Source organism: Erythrolamprus reginae, chromosome 3 (assembly GCF_031021105.1).
Source record: "Erythrolamprus reginae isolate rEryReg1 chromosome 3, rEryReg1.hap1, whole genome shotgun sequence".
Lineage (NCBI taxonomy): Eukaryota > Metazoa > Chordata > Lepidosauria > Squamata > Dipsadidae > Erythrolamprus > Erythrolamprus reginae.
The window spans coordinates 217,830,042-217,849,073 of NC_091952.1; the positions used below are offsets into that span (position 1 = coordinate 217,830,042).

General features: G+C 37.3%; 2 protein-coding genes across 2 annotated transcripts; both read left to right on the plus strand.

The window, feature by feature from the left end:
- The first annotated feature begins 73 nt into the window (after nucleotides 1-73).
- On the plus strand, nucleotides 74-9,588 carry LOC139165947 (HAUS augmin-like complex subunit 3). Its single transcript, XM_070749191.1, is given in 6 exon segments — nucleotides 74-163; nucleotides 1,632-2,602; nucleotides 4,721-5,160; nucleotides 7,182-7,407; nucleotides 9,278-9,409; nucleotides 9,411-9,588. Coding segments are annotated over 5 exon segments (1,803 nt in total). The 5' UTR covers nucleotides 74-163; nucleotides 1,632-1,690; the 3' UTR covers nucleotides 9,504-9,588.
- Nucleotides 9,589-10,700: 1,112 nt separating this feature from the next.
- TMEM70 (transmembrane protein 70) lies at nucleotides 10,701-18,180 on the plus strand. Its single transcript, XM_070749192.1, has 3 exons — nucleotides 10,701-11,038; nucleotides 13,197-13,308; nucleotides 16,686-18,180. Exons 1-3 carry the CDS (start codon nucleotides 10,820-10,822, stop codon nucleotides 17,111-17,113), a joined length of 759 nt encoding a protein of 252 aa, XP_070605293.1. The 5' UTR covers nucleotides 10,701-10,819; the 3' UTR covers nucleotides 17,114-18,180.
- The last annotated feature ends 852 nt before the right edge of the window (nucleotides 18,181-19,032 follow it).

A 19,032-nucleotide genomic window follows, 5' to 3' on the forward strand; every position in this document is an offset into this window, starting at 1 on the left:
GAGCTCGTGATCCTGAAAAGGCGGAAGTTTGAATTCCTCTCCACTCTCACCCGCCAAAACAGAGCAGTTATTCTTCCACTTTGGGACCTATTGGTGCGCGAGTGTTCTTCAGCCCTACAAGATCCCTTTGAATCGTACGCGGGTGGATCCTTGTGATCACTAGGTAATAAATCTAGGAAGGACACTGCAGATTATTACCAAGTAATAACAAAATAAATAAATAAAATAAAATAAATAGGTAAGGGGAGAAGTAACTTTGTTAATTTCCAAAGAAAAGTGACTTTAATAGGAAGCCAGTAGAAAGGAACTTTTTCCTCCAGGACGTTTAAAGCAATTTATTCTTAGAAAGAGTCAGAGAATAGGGTGTGATGATAGACTGAAAATGTTATAATTAGAGTAGGGAAGATGATTTCACTGGAATTACAGTGACTTTTTTTTCTTTTAGAATAGGGTAGGATGACTCTATTGGATTGAAAGTGTTATGGATTGAAAGCCTTATAACCACAGTAGGGTATACTGTAGTGGAGTACTTAGTTCTGTTTGTAGTCTTCCTTTTTTTATCTTCTTTCTTATTTTTTCCTTGCTATTTTTAAATCTTTTTTAATCTCTATTTTTATTTTGTGTTTTTATTCATTAAAGGGGATTATTTTTAATTAGGTTCTTTTTTAATTTGGTTTATTAATCTGGCAATATTTGGGGTATACTATTTGGTGGGTTCTCCTTTTTTGCCCCCTTTATATATATATTAACTATTTTTAGCAATAGTTGGATTTAATTTAAATACTGTGATGGAGGTAATTGGAAATTTTTGGCTCCTTTTCGTTTCCCTTCTTTCCTTTTTTCCTTTTCTCTTTTATTCTAAAGGACGTTTATTATGGAAGAGGGTTTAAAGTATATTGTATATGAAAATTGATATGGAGGAGATTTTGAGAAAATTGAAGCATTATGATCTAATTAATTTGATGTGACTAAGAATAGTAACAGCCTAAAATGTATATTGGCTAACAGGTTTTTTTTCTTTCTTATCATATAAGGAATTTGAATAATTATTTTTTGTTCAGATGTCAAATGGTGGCATTGGTTAATCTATGTATACCGAAATTTCAAGAATGATATATTGTAATGTAACTTAAAATTAATGGTATTTTTTTTTCTGTACACATGATTAGAGAAGAAAAATTTAAAAAAATTACCCCCCCCCCCAAAAAAAAGTCAGTGGCTTTTTTTTCTTAACTCACCCAGGTTCATTTTTGCATTATTTTGCCACTGACTACTGAAATGCATTGTTATCAATGTGCAAAATTCTAATTAGCACAGTGCTTTACATCCCTCTCTAAACAGTAAGCATTACAGAGAGTAAGCATATTGTCCCCAACAATCTGGGTCCTGATTTTACCGATCTTGGAAGGATGGAAGGCTGAGCCAACATTGAGCCTACTGAGATTCGATCTGCCAAACTTCTGGCAGCTGGTGATCAGCAGAAGAAGCTTGCAGTACTGCACTCTAACCACTGTGCCACCGAGTCTCCATAATTGATTTGAAACTATGCCATGGTTTTCTAAATAGGTTGACAAAATACAGGTCTTAATAAACTTAATTTATTGTTTACTATCTCATACTTTTCTTTAAAGAAATACTTGAAAATGTGGTAGAGAACAGCTGCAATATCCCACAACCGGTGAAGTCAGTCATGGATGGTGGAACGAGGTTTGTTGAAACTCTAAAGCGGACTGGATATGATAAGGCAAATTCCCTTAACGGAGAAGACTTTGACTGGTTATTTGAAACTTTGGAAAGTAAATCATTTCTGGAATGGTTCTGTACAAGTTTAAATGAACGTAATGTATTATCTGAAGAAGAATTGCAGTCATTTAATAGTCTCGTAAAATCATCAAAACCTATTTTAGGAGAAGAAGCTCTCAACGAAGTTCTCAAGACTTCCGAGCCTTTTGATTTGAACACTAACAATTGTGAGGAAGAAGAGGAAAACCTTAAAATGTTAGAAGATGAATTTGAAGCTCTTAAAAAGATTAAACAGCTAAAAATCCATCGTCGTAACAAACTTCAAGTCATGGCTTCGTCTAATAATTTTATGTCCTTAAAGGTTAAAGAAAGAGGTGAGGAAGGACTTAATATCCTGAAAGATGATCAAGGGAACTTTACACCCACTAATATAAAGATAAACAATGAGCTTCAAACGCTAACTGAAGGAGTTAAGAAACTTGCTTCTTTTTTTGCTGTTGCAGCTGGACAAAATCTCGATTTTCCTCCTGTGCTGCTAACGCAACTTCCTTTAGATAATTATTTGTATCAAGAAGAACAAAGCACTGGAGCTCTTACTTCCTATACAAAAAAACAGTTTTTCCAGGGTATATCTGAGTTGGTGGAAAGTTCTAATGAAGAAAATTTTCAACTTGTACATATAAGTAAGTCCTCCAGCTATGACAGAAGCAGTGATATATCTGATGAAAGATCAGAACTAGCTAGGTTGCAAATGGCATATATTTGTGCTCAGTATCAATTAATTCAACAGCAAGCTAAGAACCTAAGTATGAGATCGGGTCTTCAGTGGGCAGAGAAGAGTATCGGCCCTTTAAAAAAGGTAAGGTGATTTTTTTACATAAGCTTAATACTATTATCTTAAAGATATGATTTTAAATGGTCTTTGAATTTATAGTGAGTTGACTTGAACATGTCATCCTAAAGTGTTCAATAAGCTGTTCATTATTTTGAGCAAACTCATTTGGCATTTTAGAATAGATTAGTCCTAAGAAATGAAGAAAAAGTTGCTCCGATCCATGCTGAGTTGGACCTTGACTAGGTTTGAGCTGGAATGAGTTTGAAACAACGATTTTTGAAGTAAATAGGATTCCCTGGCCACTAGGGAATGGTCTTCGAAGGAGGAGATAATAACTTCAGATTTGCAGTAATCAGTGGTTGGACCCCTGCTTAAGAAGTCATCCCTGGAGCCAAAACTTTCAGTAGTTATCACTCCTTTTCAGGGAAGGTTGTTGAAAATGAAGTCTGACTGCAGCTGTAGAGCACCTTGGAGAAAGTGTATTACCGTATCTAGGCCAGGGATAGGAAAAGTTGGCTCTTCTATGACATGTGGACTTCAACTCCCAGAATTACTGAGCCAATCATGATAACTCAAGAATTCTGGGAGTTAAAGTCCACAAGTCATAGAAGAGCCAACTTTGCCTACCCCTGAATTCTAGGCCTGTTTCAGTGAGATTTCAGGCCAGAGACAATCTTGGCCACACTCACAGATCTGTTCTGGAACTAGGATGGAGGTGATGCATTCATTCTTGTGCTCCTTGATCTCTAGGGTTTAGTACATTGGCCAGGTATCCTGGACTTGTTTTAGCAGTTGGGAATTGGAGAGATCATTTTCCTTCCTTTAAGGCCAAGTTCAATTGATGCAGGGATGGTAGAAATAGCTCCCTAGGCCCCTCATTTGTGAGATACAACAGGGCTCAATGTTGTGTCCCTTCCTATTCAACATCTACATGAAGCCTCTGGGTGCGGTCCATATCAATCAATAATATTGGAAGTGAGGTGAAAAATAATTGATAAAAGAACAAAAGACTTCTACAGGTTTATATGGAACATTGATGGCTGAAGTTGCTTCATAAAATAGTTTCTCCATTGCAATCCATTATGGTGCCTTTCAAAAATCCATTATAGTAAAGTCCATTATAGGGTAAATAAAATAATTATAAAGAGATTGATAAACAAATGAAGTTTTGAAAAATACTTCTCACTGGCTCAGGTCTACAGCAACTCAGATTTTAAAGATGGGTAGTTGTAATTATACTTCAAAATAAAGAATGTATTCAATTGATATAGCTGATTACTTGTCAAATGATTCTGGGCAGCTGGTAAAGGTTAAACACATCACATTATGTAAAGAAGGCAATGAAAATAAAACACACTTCCTTAGAGAAAACCACAGAATTCAAGTAGTTGCAACATACTTGACAGTATATATTATCCTGGCTCAGAGCATGTTGGAAGAGCCAGGTCTTTGGGAATTTTTTAATAAAGACCAGAATTGGGTTAGAATGTATTCCATAGACCAGGAATTGTGATAGAGAAGGTATGCTTGTGTCTTACAAGATGACATTGTTCAATTTATTTATTTATTTATTTGATTTTTATGCCGCCCTTCTTCTTAGACTCAGGGCGGCTTACAACATGTTAGCAATAGCACTTTTTAACAGAGCTAGGCTATTGCCCACCTCGAAAGGATGGAAGGCCGAGTCAACCTTGAGCCGGTGATGAGATTAGAACTGCTGACCTTCAGATCTACAGTCAGCTTCAGTGGCCTCCAGTACAGCACTCTACCTGCTGCGCCACGCCAGCTCATATTGTTGACCTAGAGCAGTGTTTCCCAACTTTGGCATCTTGAAGATATTTGGACTTCAACTCCCAGAATTCCCCAGCCAACATCCGCTGGCTGGGGAATTCTGGGAGTTGAAGTCCAAATATCTTCAAGTTGCCAAGGTTGGGAAACACTGACCTAGAGAACCTCAACTCTGTTGGGTGCTGTGAGATAGGCAGAAAGAAGGAGAAGGAAAATGAATGGTATAGTATTGTAAATATGTACAAATATATATATTTATTACCTCAAAATAATTAGAGAACTACTGGAATTCAAGACTTAACCAATAAAAATTCACTTAAACAAAATCTCAGAAACCATTTTTCTATTTTGCAGGTTCATGGAAAAGAAAACTTCGAAGCTAAAATTTCTAGCTTAAATAATGACATTGCAAAAATAAAAATAGATTTATCACAAATAAACAGTGAAACCCTACCTTCACTGATTAAGGAGAATGCAGAGCTCTTGAATATGCCTGTGGTTAAAGGGGATTTTGATTTACAAATTGCTCGACAGGACTACTATACATCGAGGCAGGATCAGATTTGTAACCAGCTGATCAAACAGAAGGCATCATTTGAATTCCTTCAGTTGGCATATGAAATTGAATTTCAAAAACATAGAGAAAACAGCCGTCTGCTGGAAAATATGGTGCAAGACCTGAAATTAAACAATGACATTTTATTACGGACAATAGAAACAATGTCTGAGCCTTCTATAGCCCTTCAAAAGACACCAAGAAGCACTATTGAACCAAAGGACATTGCAGCACATAGGTAAGAAGCTGAGTTATTTCAAACTTACTGAAGCACTAAACATAAGGCCTGTTGTCATTCGTTTGAAATTAAAGGATCTTCCTTATTGGTAACAGTCCTAAACCAGCATAGATTGTTATGTATAGGTAGTCCTTGACATACAACAGTTTGCTTAGTGACAGGATGGCTTTGATTTAAATCAAGTTGAATTAAATCACGATTTAAATCACTAGTAAAAAGGCTCAATTTAAATCAACTCAATTTAAATAATAATTTTTAAAGAGCAATTGTCATCTCTGTTCCGCAGCGGCTCCTCCTCTTAGCCGCTGTTGATTCACCGACAATCTTAATATTGCAGAATATACAGCCTCATGCTACATAACTAAGCTCAATTTCATGCTGAATAAACTGAACTATTAATGTATCTTAAATGAAAAATTATATTTAGATAGATTTTTACTCCAAAAGCATTTTCTTAAAATAATTTTGATAAAATTTTAAAAAAATCCAATTTAAATAAAATATTTCTAAAAATCATTTTTTATCCACCATGCTTAATGACTTTTCAAAGTTACAACAGCATTGAAAATGACTTTGACTTTTTTTCACATTTATAACTGTTTCTACATCCCCGTGTGATCAAAATTGAGATGCTTGGCAAGTGACTCCTATTTATGACAGCTGCAGTGTCCCTGACTCATGTGATCACCTTTTGTGACCTTCTGACAAGCAGAGTCAATGTGGAAACCAGATTCATTTAACAATTGTGTTGTTAGCCTAACACCTGCACTGATTCAAGTAAAAACTGTGGCAAGAAAGATTGTAAAGTGGAGCAAAAAGTCATTTAACAAATGTCTCAGCAACAGAAATTTGGGGCTCAATTGTGGTCATCAGTTGAGGATTACCTGTGGCTGTATGAACTCATAATAAACATTTACTTTCTTATTATTGTACAGTATTTTAAGTTGTTTCTAGTTAAACAGTGGTTAACCTGAATACTTGCATTGAATAAATGATTTTTCTGCAAAGGTATAGAAAGCCGAAATGGACATGATCCAAACTTTGCAGATAAACAGTTTTTGAGTTCCCCTTTAATTGATTAGTTTGTAATTTTTAATTGATTAGATTTGTTGCTATATTGTTTACATTGTATCCTGTGAGCTGCCCCGAGTCTTAGGAGAAGGGTGGCATACAAATCTAAAAAATAATTATAATAATAACATAATAATATATTTAGGATTTGTTGTTTGGATTGGAAGTATAATTTACTTCCTACCTTAAATAAAAAGAGTGTGTGGATGTTTATACTGTAGTTTACATTAAGTGTATTTTTTCATCTAACTTAGGTAAAATTTCAACTAAGAATAGTGGATAGTTTAATGTTCTCCCTGTATTAATATTCTCCTTGTATTAATATATATAGTAAAATAGCTGCCTGATATTGGATACATTCCAAGTCAGCCTTCCTTTGCCAGTGTTTAGTCTCATTTACAGTAACCCCTCATTTTTCACGGGGGATGCGTTCCAAGGCCACCCATGAAAAATGAATTTCCACAAAGTAGAAGAAAGATATTTTTTAATGTATTTAATGAGTATTTGTTAACAACGCACTGCTGGTGACTGCTGAGAGAGACCAGCTTCTCTCAGCTACCACGCGGGCTGACTGAGGCTGCCGCTGCAGTTTCCCTCCCCCCCCCCCCGGTGTCCCTCCGCCACTGCCCCTGCGTTCTTTTCCCATTGAAAAAACCCTTTGAAAAAACCCGTGTAATAGCAAATCCGCAAAAGATGAATCCTGAAGTAGCGAGGGATTACTGTATTTAAAATAATGAATTCCAGTGATGGCACAAAAAACAGTGTCAAGAGTGAGTTTGGAACTAAGCATAACATGGATGCAAAGGCCCAATACCTTTTGTACTGCTGATTTGACACCAGACTTTACACATTTTATTAAATAATTTAATATTTTATGCTTTACTGTTAATGAAATACTGGCATTGTTAACTTTGTTGTGTTTTTATCCCACCTCTACACATATTTTAAAGGATGTGTGAACTTCTGGAAGGAAGTAATCCAAAGCAATTATTTAGAACATACGAAAAACTTGAGGAGATGGCTGAAAAGTTACATTTGGATTCAGTATCAGTGCTTGACCAATTAGCGCTCACTGACCAAGAACAAAATCTTCTTTTGTCAAAGATGGATGCTGATTTAACAATTCTTCATGATTCTATATACTGCAAAGGAGAAAGTGTGTGTCTTAGTAATCAGGTAAGCAATTGGATTATGATAATCTGAGATGATGGTTTCATGGTGTATTCAGCGGTACATTTGTTAATACTGTAATTATAAGGAAGTACCTTATTCACATAACTTTGATGTGTCTAATCTAAACTCTTTAGTAAACTATCACAAAGCTGGTAGGCAGAATTAAATCCTTCCAAGTCTGTGACACACTGCGGACCTAGCCTTAATATTCTGACTCAGGCTGGTTCGTTTTTCTTGACCATCTCAGTGCTTATCAGCTGTTCATATTGACATCTGTTGAACGCCAAGCTTGCAGCCCCTGCTTCATTGTGACAATACAGATAGTCCTCACAACCATTCATTTAGAGACTAAAGTTACAACAACACTGAAAAAAGTTATTTATGACCATTTTTCATACTTATGACTGTTGCAGCATCCCCAAGTAACATTCGGACGCTTGATAACTGGTTCATTTTTATGACAGTTTCAGTATTCCTTTTTCAATCTTCTGACAAGCGAAATCAATGGGGAAGCCAGATTCACTTAACCATCATGTTACTAACTTAGCAACTGCAATGATTAACTTAACAAATGTGGTAAGAAAAGTCATAAAATGGGGCAAAGCTCTCTTAATACATTTCTCACTTAGCAACATAAATTTGGGCCTAATTTATGGTCGTAAGTCAAGCATAGTTGTTTTATCTGGCTCTCCAATGTTATTTTTTTGTACTTCCACTACTGGATGAGAATGAAAACCCAAACATAAAATTGCAGGGCTCGGCTATGTGGAGGGTATACAGTAAAAATAATCTGCAACTCCAAATAATATAATTCAATTCAGGTTCATAAAGAATTATTGCAATACTCAGTAAATACTACCAATTGTGAATAATAATTTTCTGAAAGCCCTCTTCTCTCAGGGTTTGGTCTGTGCTTGTTTAAAAGAAGTCTTTCAAGTGCATTGACACTACAATGGAAAAACACTTTCTGACCTCAGCTTCTTTCACTTAGCACTTAGATTTAGCATTTAGACTGATATACCACTTCACAGTGCTTTACAGGTCTCTCTAAGTGGTTTACAGAGAGTAAGCATATTGCCCCCAACAATCTGGTCCTCATTTTACCTACTTTGAAAGGATGAAAGCTGTATCAACCTTGAGCCTACTGAGATTCGATCTGCTAAACTGCTGGCAGCCAGTGATCAGCAGAAGTAGCTTGCAGTACTGTGCTCTAACCACTATGCCACCGAGGTTCTTACCCAGTGACGGGCTACCATTCCCGGTGCAACTAGAACAGGCCGGGAGCCTGCATGTGTGCAGCACAGGATTCAGCTTCTGCGCTTACTTACACCAGATATTGGTGTTTTAGTAAAAGAGCCCACCTTCATGCCACTCGTCCACTTGGTTCTTAGTTTCATCTAATTCTTCTTAATCATAATGTTTTTGTATTTGTGTTTTTATTATATTGTTAGCAGCCCAGAGTTTGGATAGTGGGATGGGTGACATGTACATTTAATAAATAAATATACAATAAACTACATGACCAAAGTGAAGTGGCTGTTGGGTTGACATCAGCACTTTTATTTATTTGAGCTTGAGACTCCCAATCTAATGTATTGTGTGAAGCCAGCCATAGATTTTTATTCAGCAGAAGATTCTTGCCAACGACCAGTAATAGTTGGCCTGTAGAATCACATCAAAATTTTCATATTCCTGATTTACAGTATAAATGCCAAGAATGCCAAGTTTTAATTTTAAAGAACCATATTTCAAAAAGATGTGGGCAGAAAAAGCTCGTGTTTGCATTAATATAAGAGTTAAAATGATGATATTTCTAGGATATAGTGGAACAGAAGTGTATTGAACTCACTATTGTTTTCCCCCTATTGTTTAGCAACTATCAGAACAGTTTCAGCAGCTGGAATTCCAGTTGAATAAAATGAATCAGCTTATTACAGATTTCCTTGCTGATATAAAAGCTAAGAGGGACGTCCTGGAGAATAATAAAGTACAGGAGATGGAAAGAAAAACTCTACGTGTTCTTCTTCAATGATGAAGAACGGTTGAAAAACATTGTGGAAACATTGGAGCAACGGGTTGAGGCGCAATCCAATCTTTAAAGATTATATGTTAAATTACTAACATAGATTGGTTTTTTTTTGGGGGGGGGCTATAGATTAATTTTTTTGTATTGAATTTTAAACAAAATTATTGCAGCACTAGGAAGTTTAAAGGAAACCTCTATTTGTCAATAGTTATTTAGCAAACCAGATACATACTATATTCTTCAGTTTAAAGTAAAAATATACAGTAATCTAAAAATATGAAAAAAGTAACTCCAAATAGACTTATGGCAAGAATTCCTAGTTTATTACACTAAGTAGGAGGGCTGTGTAGAATATTAATTCATTAGCCAATACTTTTTCTATTAGTTTTTTTAATTGTTATATTTAATATATTTCTCATTAACATTTCATCCTGATTAGGCAAATATTCTGAGCTACCTTCCTCAACCTGATGATTTCCCATAGTGTGATTAGAAGAGTTGTGGACTATGAAAAGCTATTCTTACAGGATAATTAAACCTGCATTTCTTGCTTTTAATAATGGGGGTTTTAGTGTTTTTTAGATTTGTTCTTACATTGTCTTTGTCTTTGTTATTGTTGTGAGCCGCCCCGAGTCTATGGAGAGGGGCGGCATACAAATCTAATAAAGAATAATAAGAATAATTTCTGTAACCTGTAATACTCTTGTATATTTGTACACTTCACCCTCCTTCCACACATTTATATTCAGTTGCGATCATTAATTTTAGTACCAGGATTTAACAGAGTTGATTAGATTGTCATCAGAAAGCTGAGTTTTGTAATTGAAACATTGTAAGCTTCAAATAAACGTTTAAGCATCTCAAAGGCTATGCTTTTTTATTATTATTTCCTAGTCTTTATTATTCCCCCCCACACTTCTAACCCCCCCCCCCCGTTTTATTCCAGGTACAGAACAGGAAATCCTTTGAAGCACGTTTACTTATGTAGCTCATATTCTAAGGGGGGGGGGGAATTCCCAAAATTTATATTAGTTTCCTGAGGGTGTATTTTTTATTCATTTGGCAATGCTATTTTAAAAAAAAAAAATAGCCCAATTGCTTCTTCTACCATCTTTCCATCGCTTCTCTTTTTGCCAGGACCACTTCACCCCGGGGGTCCATTCCCTCGACTGGGAAAAATCGCATTTTCGGGCATCCCGCTCACTTCAAAGGCCTTTCAGCCCCACCTTCAGGCAGAGACGCTGAACTTGAAAACTGGCGCTCCTCCCACAGCGGCGCGTTGCCGTAACTTTCCCAACGCCGCTTTCGGCTTCTCGTAGGCCGGAAGAGGAGGCCCCGCGGCTGCCTTCGGTTTGCTTTCCCCAGTAGCGTCGGCTTCCCCCGGAGGAGATGTTGCTGGCGGCCGGGTTGAGGAGGTTCCACGCTAACGGCTTCAAACTCTGGCAGCAAAGCGCGGGAAGATGTAGGGCGCTCGACCCGGCGAAGAGGTTGGCGGGAATCCCCGAGAAGCGCCAGCCCTTCGCTCTTTCCCATTGCAAACTGCCAACGCCGCTTGGTTTGCATCCCCGGGCGTTTGCATCCCGGGTTTGGCTGGGAGAAAACAAGCAGGTGAGTGATATAAAACATTTTAAAATAATAACTGATAAATACGACATTCATTCATTCATTCGATTTTTATGCCGCCCTTCTCCTTAGACTCAGGGCAACTTACATTTTTTTTAACAGAGCCCGCATATTGCCCCCACAATCCTGGTCCTCATTTTACCCACCTGGGAAGGATGGAAGGCTGAGTCAACCTTGAGCCGGTGATGAGATTTGAACCGCTGACCTGCAGATCTACAATCAGTTATAGTGGATTGCACTACTGCGCTCTACCTGCTGTGCCACCTATTTATGTTATAAATATAACATAAGTAAAAAGCCGAGCAGCCCCGAGTCTTTGGAGAGGGGTGGCATACAAATCTAATAAATTAAATTAAATTAAGAGGACAGGGACTGTAGGCACAATGGTGCGCTTATGCCCCTCTTAGACACGGGGAGAGGTCGACTGTAGACAATCTAAGGTTAGATTTGGGTTTGGGGAAGAAACCACAGAGTCAGGTAGTGCATTCCAGGCATTGATCACTCTATTGCTGAAGTCGTATTTTCTGCAGTCGAGTTTGGAGAGGTTTACATTGAGTTTGAATCTATTTCGTGCTCACGTATTGCTGCGGTTGAAGGTGAAGTAGTCTATAACAGGAAGGACATTTTGGCATATGATTTTATGAACTTCATTTAGATCAGAGGCGAGTTCCTCATCTTGTGGTGACCCCCAACTATAAGTTTAGCGCCAATTCTTCCAACAGATCTTTAAGCTGATTGGCAAGAGGTCAGAGGGACACCCCCCTGTAAACGCCTGATTGGTTGGATTGTAAAAATATGTTCCAAGATACCAGAATAGAAACTTTAGTTGCTAACACCATTGGAAATTTGTCTTTTCCCATGGTCTTAGGCGACCCCTGTGAAATGGTCGTTCGACCCCCAAAGGGGTCCCGACCCCAAGGTTGAGAACCACTGGTCTAATCCCAGTATTTCAAGTCTAGTGGAATAGGGTATTTTGTATTTTTTATTCTTTTTGTCAATATGCAAGACAGAGCATTTGTTGGTTGAGATTTGAAATTGCCAGTTATTTGATTCTTGACCATTCTGCTACATGGTCAAGGTTTTTTTTGAAGGGTAGCAGCATTGTCAGCATTAAATAGTTTAACATAATCAGCAAAGAGAACACAGTTGCTTATAATATGATCAAATAGATCATTTATGTAGAGTATGAAGAGTGTTGGTCCTAGAAATAAACTCTCGTAATAAGCCTGCAACGAGGCTTAAACCATGTCTCCTGGCCTGCAGGTTGTTGCATGTGTGAATCTGTGATTCTCGACCTTGGTAGTTTTAAGATGTGTGGAGTGCAGGTCCAGAATTCCTGAGCCACCAAGTGGAATGATCCATGCTACCTACCTGTGCTTAGCCGAGGAATGCTTGGGATGAAAGATATCAAGGTATCAGAGCCGAGCAGGAGGAGGAAATTGGAAACAAAATCTTGAGATGTGTATCTTGTTTTCTTTTTCCACCAGGAGATATAAGCAAACGGTTTAGTTATAATTTGATAGGAAATACTTCACAATGCTTTTGTTGCTGTTGCTTTGAAATCCATGTATATCAGTAAACGTGTTGCATAGAGGGGAAATAGCTAGTTATTAAGGAGGGACATCTAAAAGGTGCTTGTGATTGCTTTAATTTTGTTATGTTTATTGCAGTTGTCAGCCGCCCAATATTGCAGAAGATAGGTGGCCATATAAGCCTTACAGAATAAATATATCTGAATCTTATACTGGACAGGGAATCTTAATTTTTCAAGAGTAGTAGATGCTTGGAACAAAATTCCAGAAGATGTGGTTGGTAAATCCACAGTAACTGAATTTAAACATGCCTGGGATAAACATATATCCATCTAAGATAAAATACAGGAAATAGTATAAGGGCAGATTAGATGGACCATGAGGTCTTTTTCTGCCATCAATCTTCTATGTTTTATGTGGTCTATGCATCATTCACACAACCAAAGGAAGTATGGTTAGCAATAGAGCAGCAATTTGGCAATCTCAACCAGGTTCTCAGGATTATTATTTAAATTAGTTGCAGAAGAAAACATGTCTGCATATATATGTTGATATATGAGTAAACCTACTTGATATATTGATACTGATTATATATGGTGTTTGGCTCCTAGGTTCCATTTCTCCAGGCAGTGTCTCTGTGTCGCTTTGGAACTTCATTCCCGGAAGAACATCCAGAATATGGACGATTAATTTATTCTGGAACTTTAACAAAAACTATATTAGGTAAGTGTGGGATTTTTAAAAAACTTTTTCATGAGTGAGCACCGAAGTGTGTGAGCTATAAATTTATGCATTGAAATATCTTATCTAAGTACTACTTAATGTAGTAGCTTAACCCAGGCATTTGTGACTATTGTTAGAAAGAAAAATGTTAAGATTCTTTCTCTATTACATATTTTACTTCCTAAAACTGCAAAATACTTTTGGAGCACTTTGGTGGCTCCCTTTAGTCTATTGGGGAACACAGTGGCTGAAAGAAAAAATGCTGGTGGATGGAGAGGGATAACCCAGGAAGTATTTGGGTTTCTACAAGGTTCTCTCCTGCTTTCAATTAAACCTAAGTAAAAAAATGGAAATGAATTTCCTGGCATCTTTGTAAGATGTTCTAATGTTCTGAATATAAGTTGCCATAAAGTTTTCTGTTTTATGTCTGAAAAATGAACAATGGCCAACTGATACTCCTCTCCAAAGTATAGCCAACTACATTAGTATCTCTGGGTTTTGGAGATACTGCCTAGTATTCCAACTTGATGCTCTTTTGATTCAACTAACTACCATTCTCTCAGCCTTTATGACCATGCTTTTTGAAAATTATGAGAATTCGTGTCCAGTTATCTGGAGGAACAAGTTTAATTAAACTGATAAGGGCTTAATTCTGAGTAGAACATACAACTTGTTAAAATTTACATTACTTATTGTAAATTTAAAGCAAAGAGAAAACCAAGTCTTCATCTGAATTATACCAGTCTGCAACCCTATCTGTTGATCATAGCTATCAGGAACTGCTGCAAATTCGTAGTTGAGGGTCAATATGAGAAACACCAGCCCACTTAATAGCCTTCCAAAGTCCTTTTTAAAACAAAATATTTGGTTTGTTTTTCGTCTATTCTTTTATGTTTTTATCATATATATACACCAACTATCTCACAATAATATAAAGATATAAAACATTAAGAACATTAAACATCAGGGATTAAAATACTAAAATTAACCAAGGACTAGATAAAAAGGGACTAATATGTAAATGGAATAGAAATAGAATCTTCTCTCAATCTAGTAACCACCTCCAACGTGGAAGGCCCAAGTCAGCTTGCAGAGCCAGATTTTCAGTGCTTTTTGAAAGGCTAAGTGGGGAGGGCCAGACCTCACTATGAAAGCGTGATGTTCCAAAGGGCGGGAGTCATGGTAGAAAAGGCTTTTCTCCTGAATCCTGCCAGCTGAAATTATTTGGCCAATGTGATCTGCAGCATACTCCCTCCAGCCAATCCCCCTGGGGTGAGACTGGATCCATGCCAGAAAGGGCTTTAAAGGTGGTAATTGGATCTAGAAGTATACTAGCAACTTTAAAAACATTCTTCATATCAACGCCATATGTCTTAGATGCCTGACAGGGTAACAGTTTGTAGCAGAAGGGTAGAACTTGATTTAAAAAGGGGGTGCTCTCTTATAATCCCTTCTACTCCAGTGTTTCTCACTCTGGGTGTTTGTCAGGTCCAGGAGAGATTGCTTTAGTAATTGCTGGCTTCCCCAGAGAAGGAAATTAGAATGGAAGAGGTTACAAAAAGTTAAGCAGGCACAACAATGCGCAATATATTGTACTAGTTGCATAGTACGTTCATAGCTGCGGGTGTATCACATTGCTTTTGATGCATATTCCTTATTGTGTGCCTTCATATCCTCTTGTAATCTCTCTCCAAGAAACGTAAATACAATTATTAATTTCCTTCCTGTTAATCATCCCAGCATCCAGCCAGGGTGATCATTTAAAAGTGGAGGTGTGAGGGTGCTGCAAAGTCCCTGAGGGGAACGATGTCTTCAGAGGGACTTAGAGCAACCCCAGCCATGGGGGGTCACTCACGAACGCAAATCCTAGAAAGAAAACTTGGACACATTTCTCTCTGGGTGAAATGACACAGTATTGAGCTGTGCACCTCCTTTTATTGAGCATATGCAAATGGGAGTGATTACACATACATGTCAAGTGATATACAAACATCCAATAACATAATTCGAAACATGACACAACTTCCGAGTCCTTTCCATCTCCATATGGCATGTAACTAGTTTCCACTGAACAAATGTCTCTCATGGCCAATTTCTTGGGACCTTTTGTTGTTAATACAGCTATCTCCTGTTTACCACAAAGCAAGGTCTTTTATCACAGCCTTTGTCCTGTTTACATTCTTGTTATTCGAGGAGAGTTGCTTTGAACTGTTTTATGGCCAGTCACTTCCTAAGCAGATTTTACCAGAAATGCAGACTCACTATGTGACCTTTATGTACAGTCCTGTTCAGGCTAATGAAGTCGGAGTGTATGAGGCATTTATGTCAGAAGTCCAGATATCAAATCCTATCCTAACATTATGCTATGGCAGCTACAGAGGTGTAGTTAGCAGGGAAGCAAAAGTGGAAGATGTGAAACTGATTAGTCTTGGCAGATTCAAGCATCTCAAAGCTTGGGAAGGCTTGGGGGAAAAGGAAGACGCAATCCTGTCACATGACTTCCCACTTAGCAACTGTTTCCCTTAGCAGAGCTGCTAGTCATAATTGGAATTGCTAAACAAGAACTATTTGTACAGCTTTTTCTGGCAGCCACAGAAGCCTAGGAAAAGCTTTTCTTTCTTTACAGGAGTGGTAACAGCTGCATTCAGTCTTTTGCCTTCCTTTTCATACTGCTACATATTGTTAAATATTTCATTTAGCTCTGTTAACTGAACTATATCAATTCAGAAGCCAATCTTGTTGAGGAAGATGGCCCTCCCAGCAAATGCATGTCAATGGCTCTTAGCAGTGTTCCCTCTAATTTTTTTGGGGGGTGGGTGGAAAAGTATAGTGTCTGAGCGGCAGTTCCTTTGGGACTGGGCGGCACAGAAATAATAAATAAATAACTAAACAAACAAGCAAACAAACAAACAAATAAAAAACCCACCCTGTTTTGCCTCAGAGAATTTCAAAATAAAATACTGTACTGTGTGTCTATAACAGTGAGCTCATAATAGGGCAACTCTATCAATATCAAAATGCCACTTAAATAGTTGAGCTAGTTTCAAACTAGATTTTGATTTTCTTTCTCTCTTCCTTACTCCCATTCTTTTTCTTTCTCTTTTCCTTCCTCTCTTTTTTCTATCTGTTTCTCTCTCTTCCTCTCTTCCTCTCTCTCTCCTTCCCTCTCACTCTTTCCCTCTCGGCTTCTGGGCAGGTTTGAAAAACTCTGAGTTGATGAGGATTTTTAAGTGAGCCATAGCTCACTGCTCAGCTTAGAGGGAACTATGGCTCTTAGTACTGCATAGTTCTTGAATTACTGTCTGGGTGTGTAACAATATGTGGTTGGGAGCCAATTTGGACCTCTTAACTATTAACATGTTTTTCTTTTCTTGCAGGAGTGAAACTATTCTGTTTTACCAGCAGCATAGCTACTGCTTCCATGGTGTTTGTTGTTATACACAAGTATGGCTTAAATGTTGACAAACTCTACTCGGAAATTGCTTTATATAGTGCCACACTATTCTTCATTTTCCTAACACCAATGCTCTTACACTTATTAACTAGAAGGTATATTATCCGTCTGTACCATAAAGATAAAACAGACATATATACAGCAATTACATACAGTGGCATTTTGAGAGAAAAGAAAAAATTGTTTCATCAGAAAGATGTGATGGTTCCAGACATGAGCAAGATGTTCACAACATTTTATGTTAAAAGAAGAGCAATGCTTGTTAATCCACTGAATTTTGGTTATGCTCGAGACTACAGCCATCTTATGGGTTATGACAAACCCTTTAATTTTATGGACTCAGAAAAATAGAACTCTAAAATGTCAAAGTCTTTATATGTTACCTAATTTCTGCTTGATGTTGAGAAGTCTTTCACGGATTCTATATGACCTAATAATGTTTTTTTTCATCAATATAGTTTTGTTATTTTAAATATTGATAAACGTGATTAAAAGTGCTTTTACCGGGATGGGCATTTAGTCTGCTGAGCAAAAAGATGGTCTTTTAAGATGTTACATCTTTGACCCCTCTTTCAGAGTTCACATTCTGAACAGAGAGGGGTCAGAGAGGTCATCTGTGTCAAAATTGAACAGCCTACTCCCAAGTGGGAGGGATACAACACCTCTGTCTCCTGTTTATAACACAGTCCTTTCAGCAGTTCCAAGAAGATTCCACCACCATTTCCATTCTATTTCACACGATCCTGATAGAATCTACCCGTCCCAAAGTTGCCCACAGAGAGTGCTAATGACCAGATTCCCATTTTGAATGAGAAGAATGGGAGAAACAAAGTCAGCTTCCTGTTGAAAAAGTACTTTTGTGACAATAGCATCTATTGCACAGATGGATCGATACAATCTTCAGAGAATCCTCGCCCACTTCTGAGAACTAGCTCAGTTTTAAGGAGTATGTGGTTTGTTTATTTATTTTTAAGTTTTTGCCTATTGAGATCATCTTCAGTTTTCCCAAAACTATATTACTGAGGAACTTTCAATTCACAATTATGGATAACTAAAGAATGGATGAACTTCACTACAGTAAAGGAAGCATATTTTACCACTAGAGGGACCTGAACCACTATCCTTTAAATGCAGGTCCCTCTAATGGAGTGCTCAAAAAGCATGCATTGTTAAATAAATGGAGCCATAATTGGCTTACTAATAAGAAATAACTTAGTGGGGAATGCACATTTTTTTCTTTTAAAATAATGTTCTTAAGAGTTACAGTGTTTTGGGATTTTGATACATACTGATTTCAGTAAATACTTTTTACAACTTCATATAAAATATCACAAGAGTTGACTACCTCTGGCATAAGTGACAACAGTGGCAAGATTTGTTTCGTTGTAAGGCTGATTAATAAAAATGATTCAAAATTATATCCTTTGAAGGATGGATTTTACAAACTACACAATCATATGCCTTCCATTCTACATACTCATGCAAAGATTCCTCTAGTGCACATACAGGTTCTATGACCTTTGGCCATACTTAAGATGGAATATACAGTAGTTTTGTAATAAAGCACAAGTTTTGAATACAAGAAGACCGAATAAACGTCTCATCAGCACTGTCTTTATCTGAAATGGTCAGCAAGTAAAAGGGTACATTTATCAATCCAGTTTAGTCTTCAAAATGATTTCTATTACATGGAAAGAATGGTTAGTTTTACTCTGAAGAACATCATAGCTATTCCCAACATTTTTATAGAATAGAATTTTATTGGCCAAGTGTGATTGGACACACAAGGAATTTGTCTTGGTGCATATGCTCTCAGCGTACATAAAATAAAATATACATTTGTCAAGAATCGTGGTATGACACTTGATTATCATAGGGGTCAAATAAGCAATGAAGAAGCAATATTAATAAAAATCTTAGGATATAAGCAACAAGTTACAGTCATACAGTCAACATGGGTGGAAATGGGTGATAGGAATGATGAGAAAAACTAGTAGAATAGAAGTGCAGATTTAGTAGAAAGTCTGACAGTGTTGAGGGAATTATTTGTTTAGTAGAGTGATGGCGTTCAGAAAAAACTGTTCTTGTGTCTAGTTGTCTTGGTGTGCAGTGCTCTGTAGCGACATTTTGAGGGTAGGAGTTGAAACAGTTTGTGTCCAGGATGTGAGGGGTCAGTAAATATTTTCCCCGCCCTCTTTATCTCTGGTTAAGTAGTTTATATTCATATTTCCTGCATCTGGAATCACAGTCAAATCTTGTTTGCTGATCAT

Coding starts and splice junctions, on each gene's coding strand:
- TMEM70 (XM_070749192.1), top strand. CDS start 10,820: ATGTTGCTGGCGGCCGGGTTGAGGAGGTTCCACGCTAACGGCTTCAAA. Junction 11,039..13,196: donor GGCTGGGAGAAAACAAGCAG/GTGAGTGATATA, acceptor TTTGGCTCCTAG/GTTCCATTTCTCCAGGCAGT. Junction 13,309..16,685: donor TTTAACAAAAACTATATTAG/GTAAGTGTGGGA, acceptor CTTTTCTTGCAG/GAGTGAAACTATTCTGTTTT.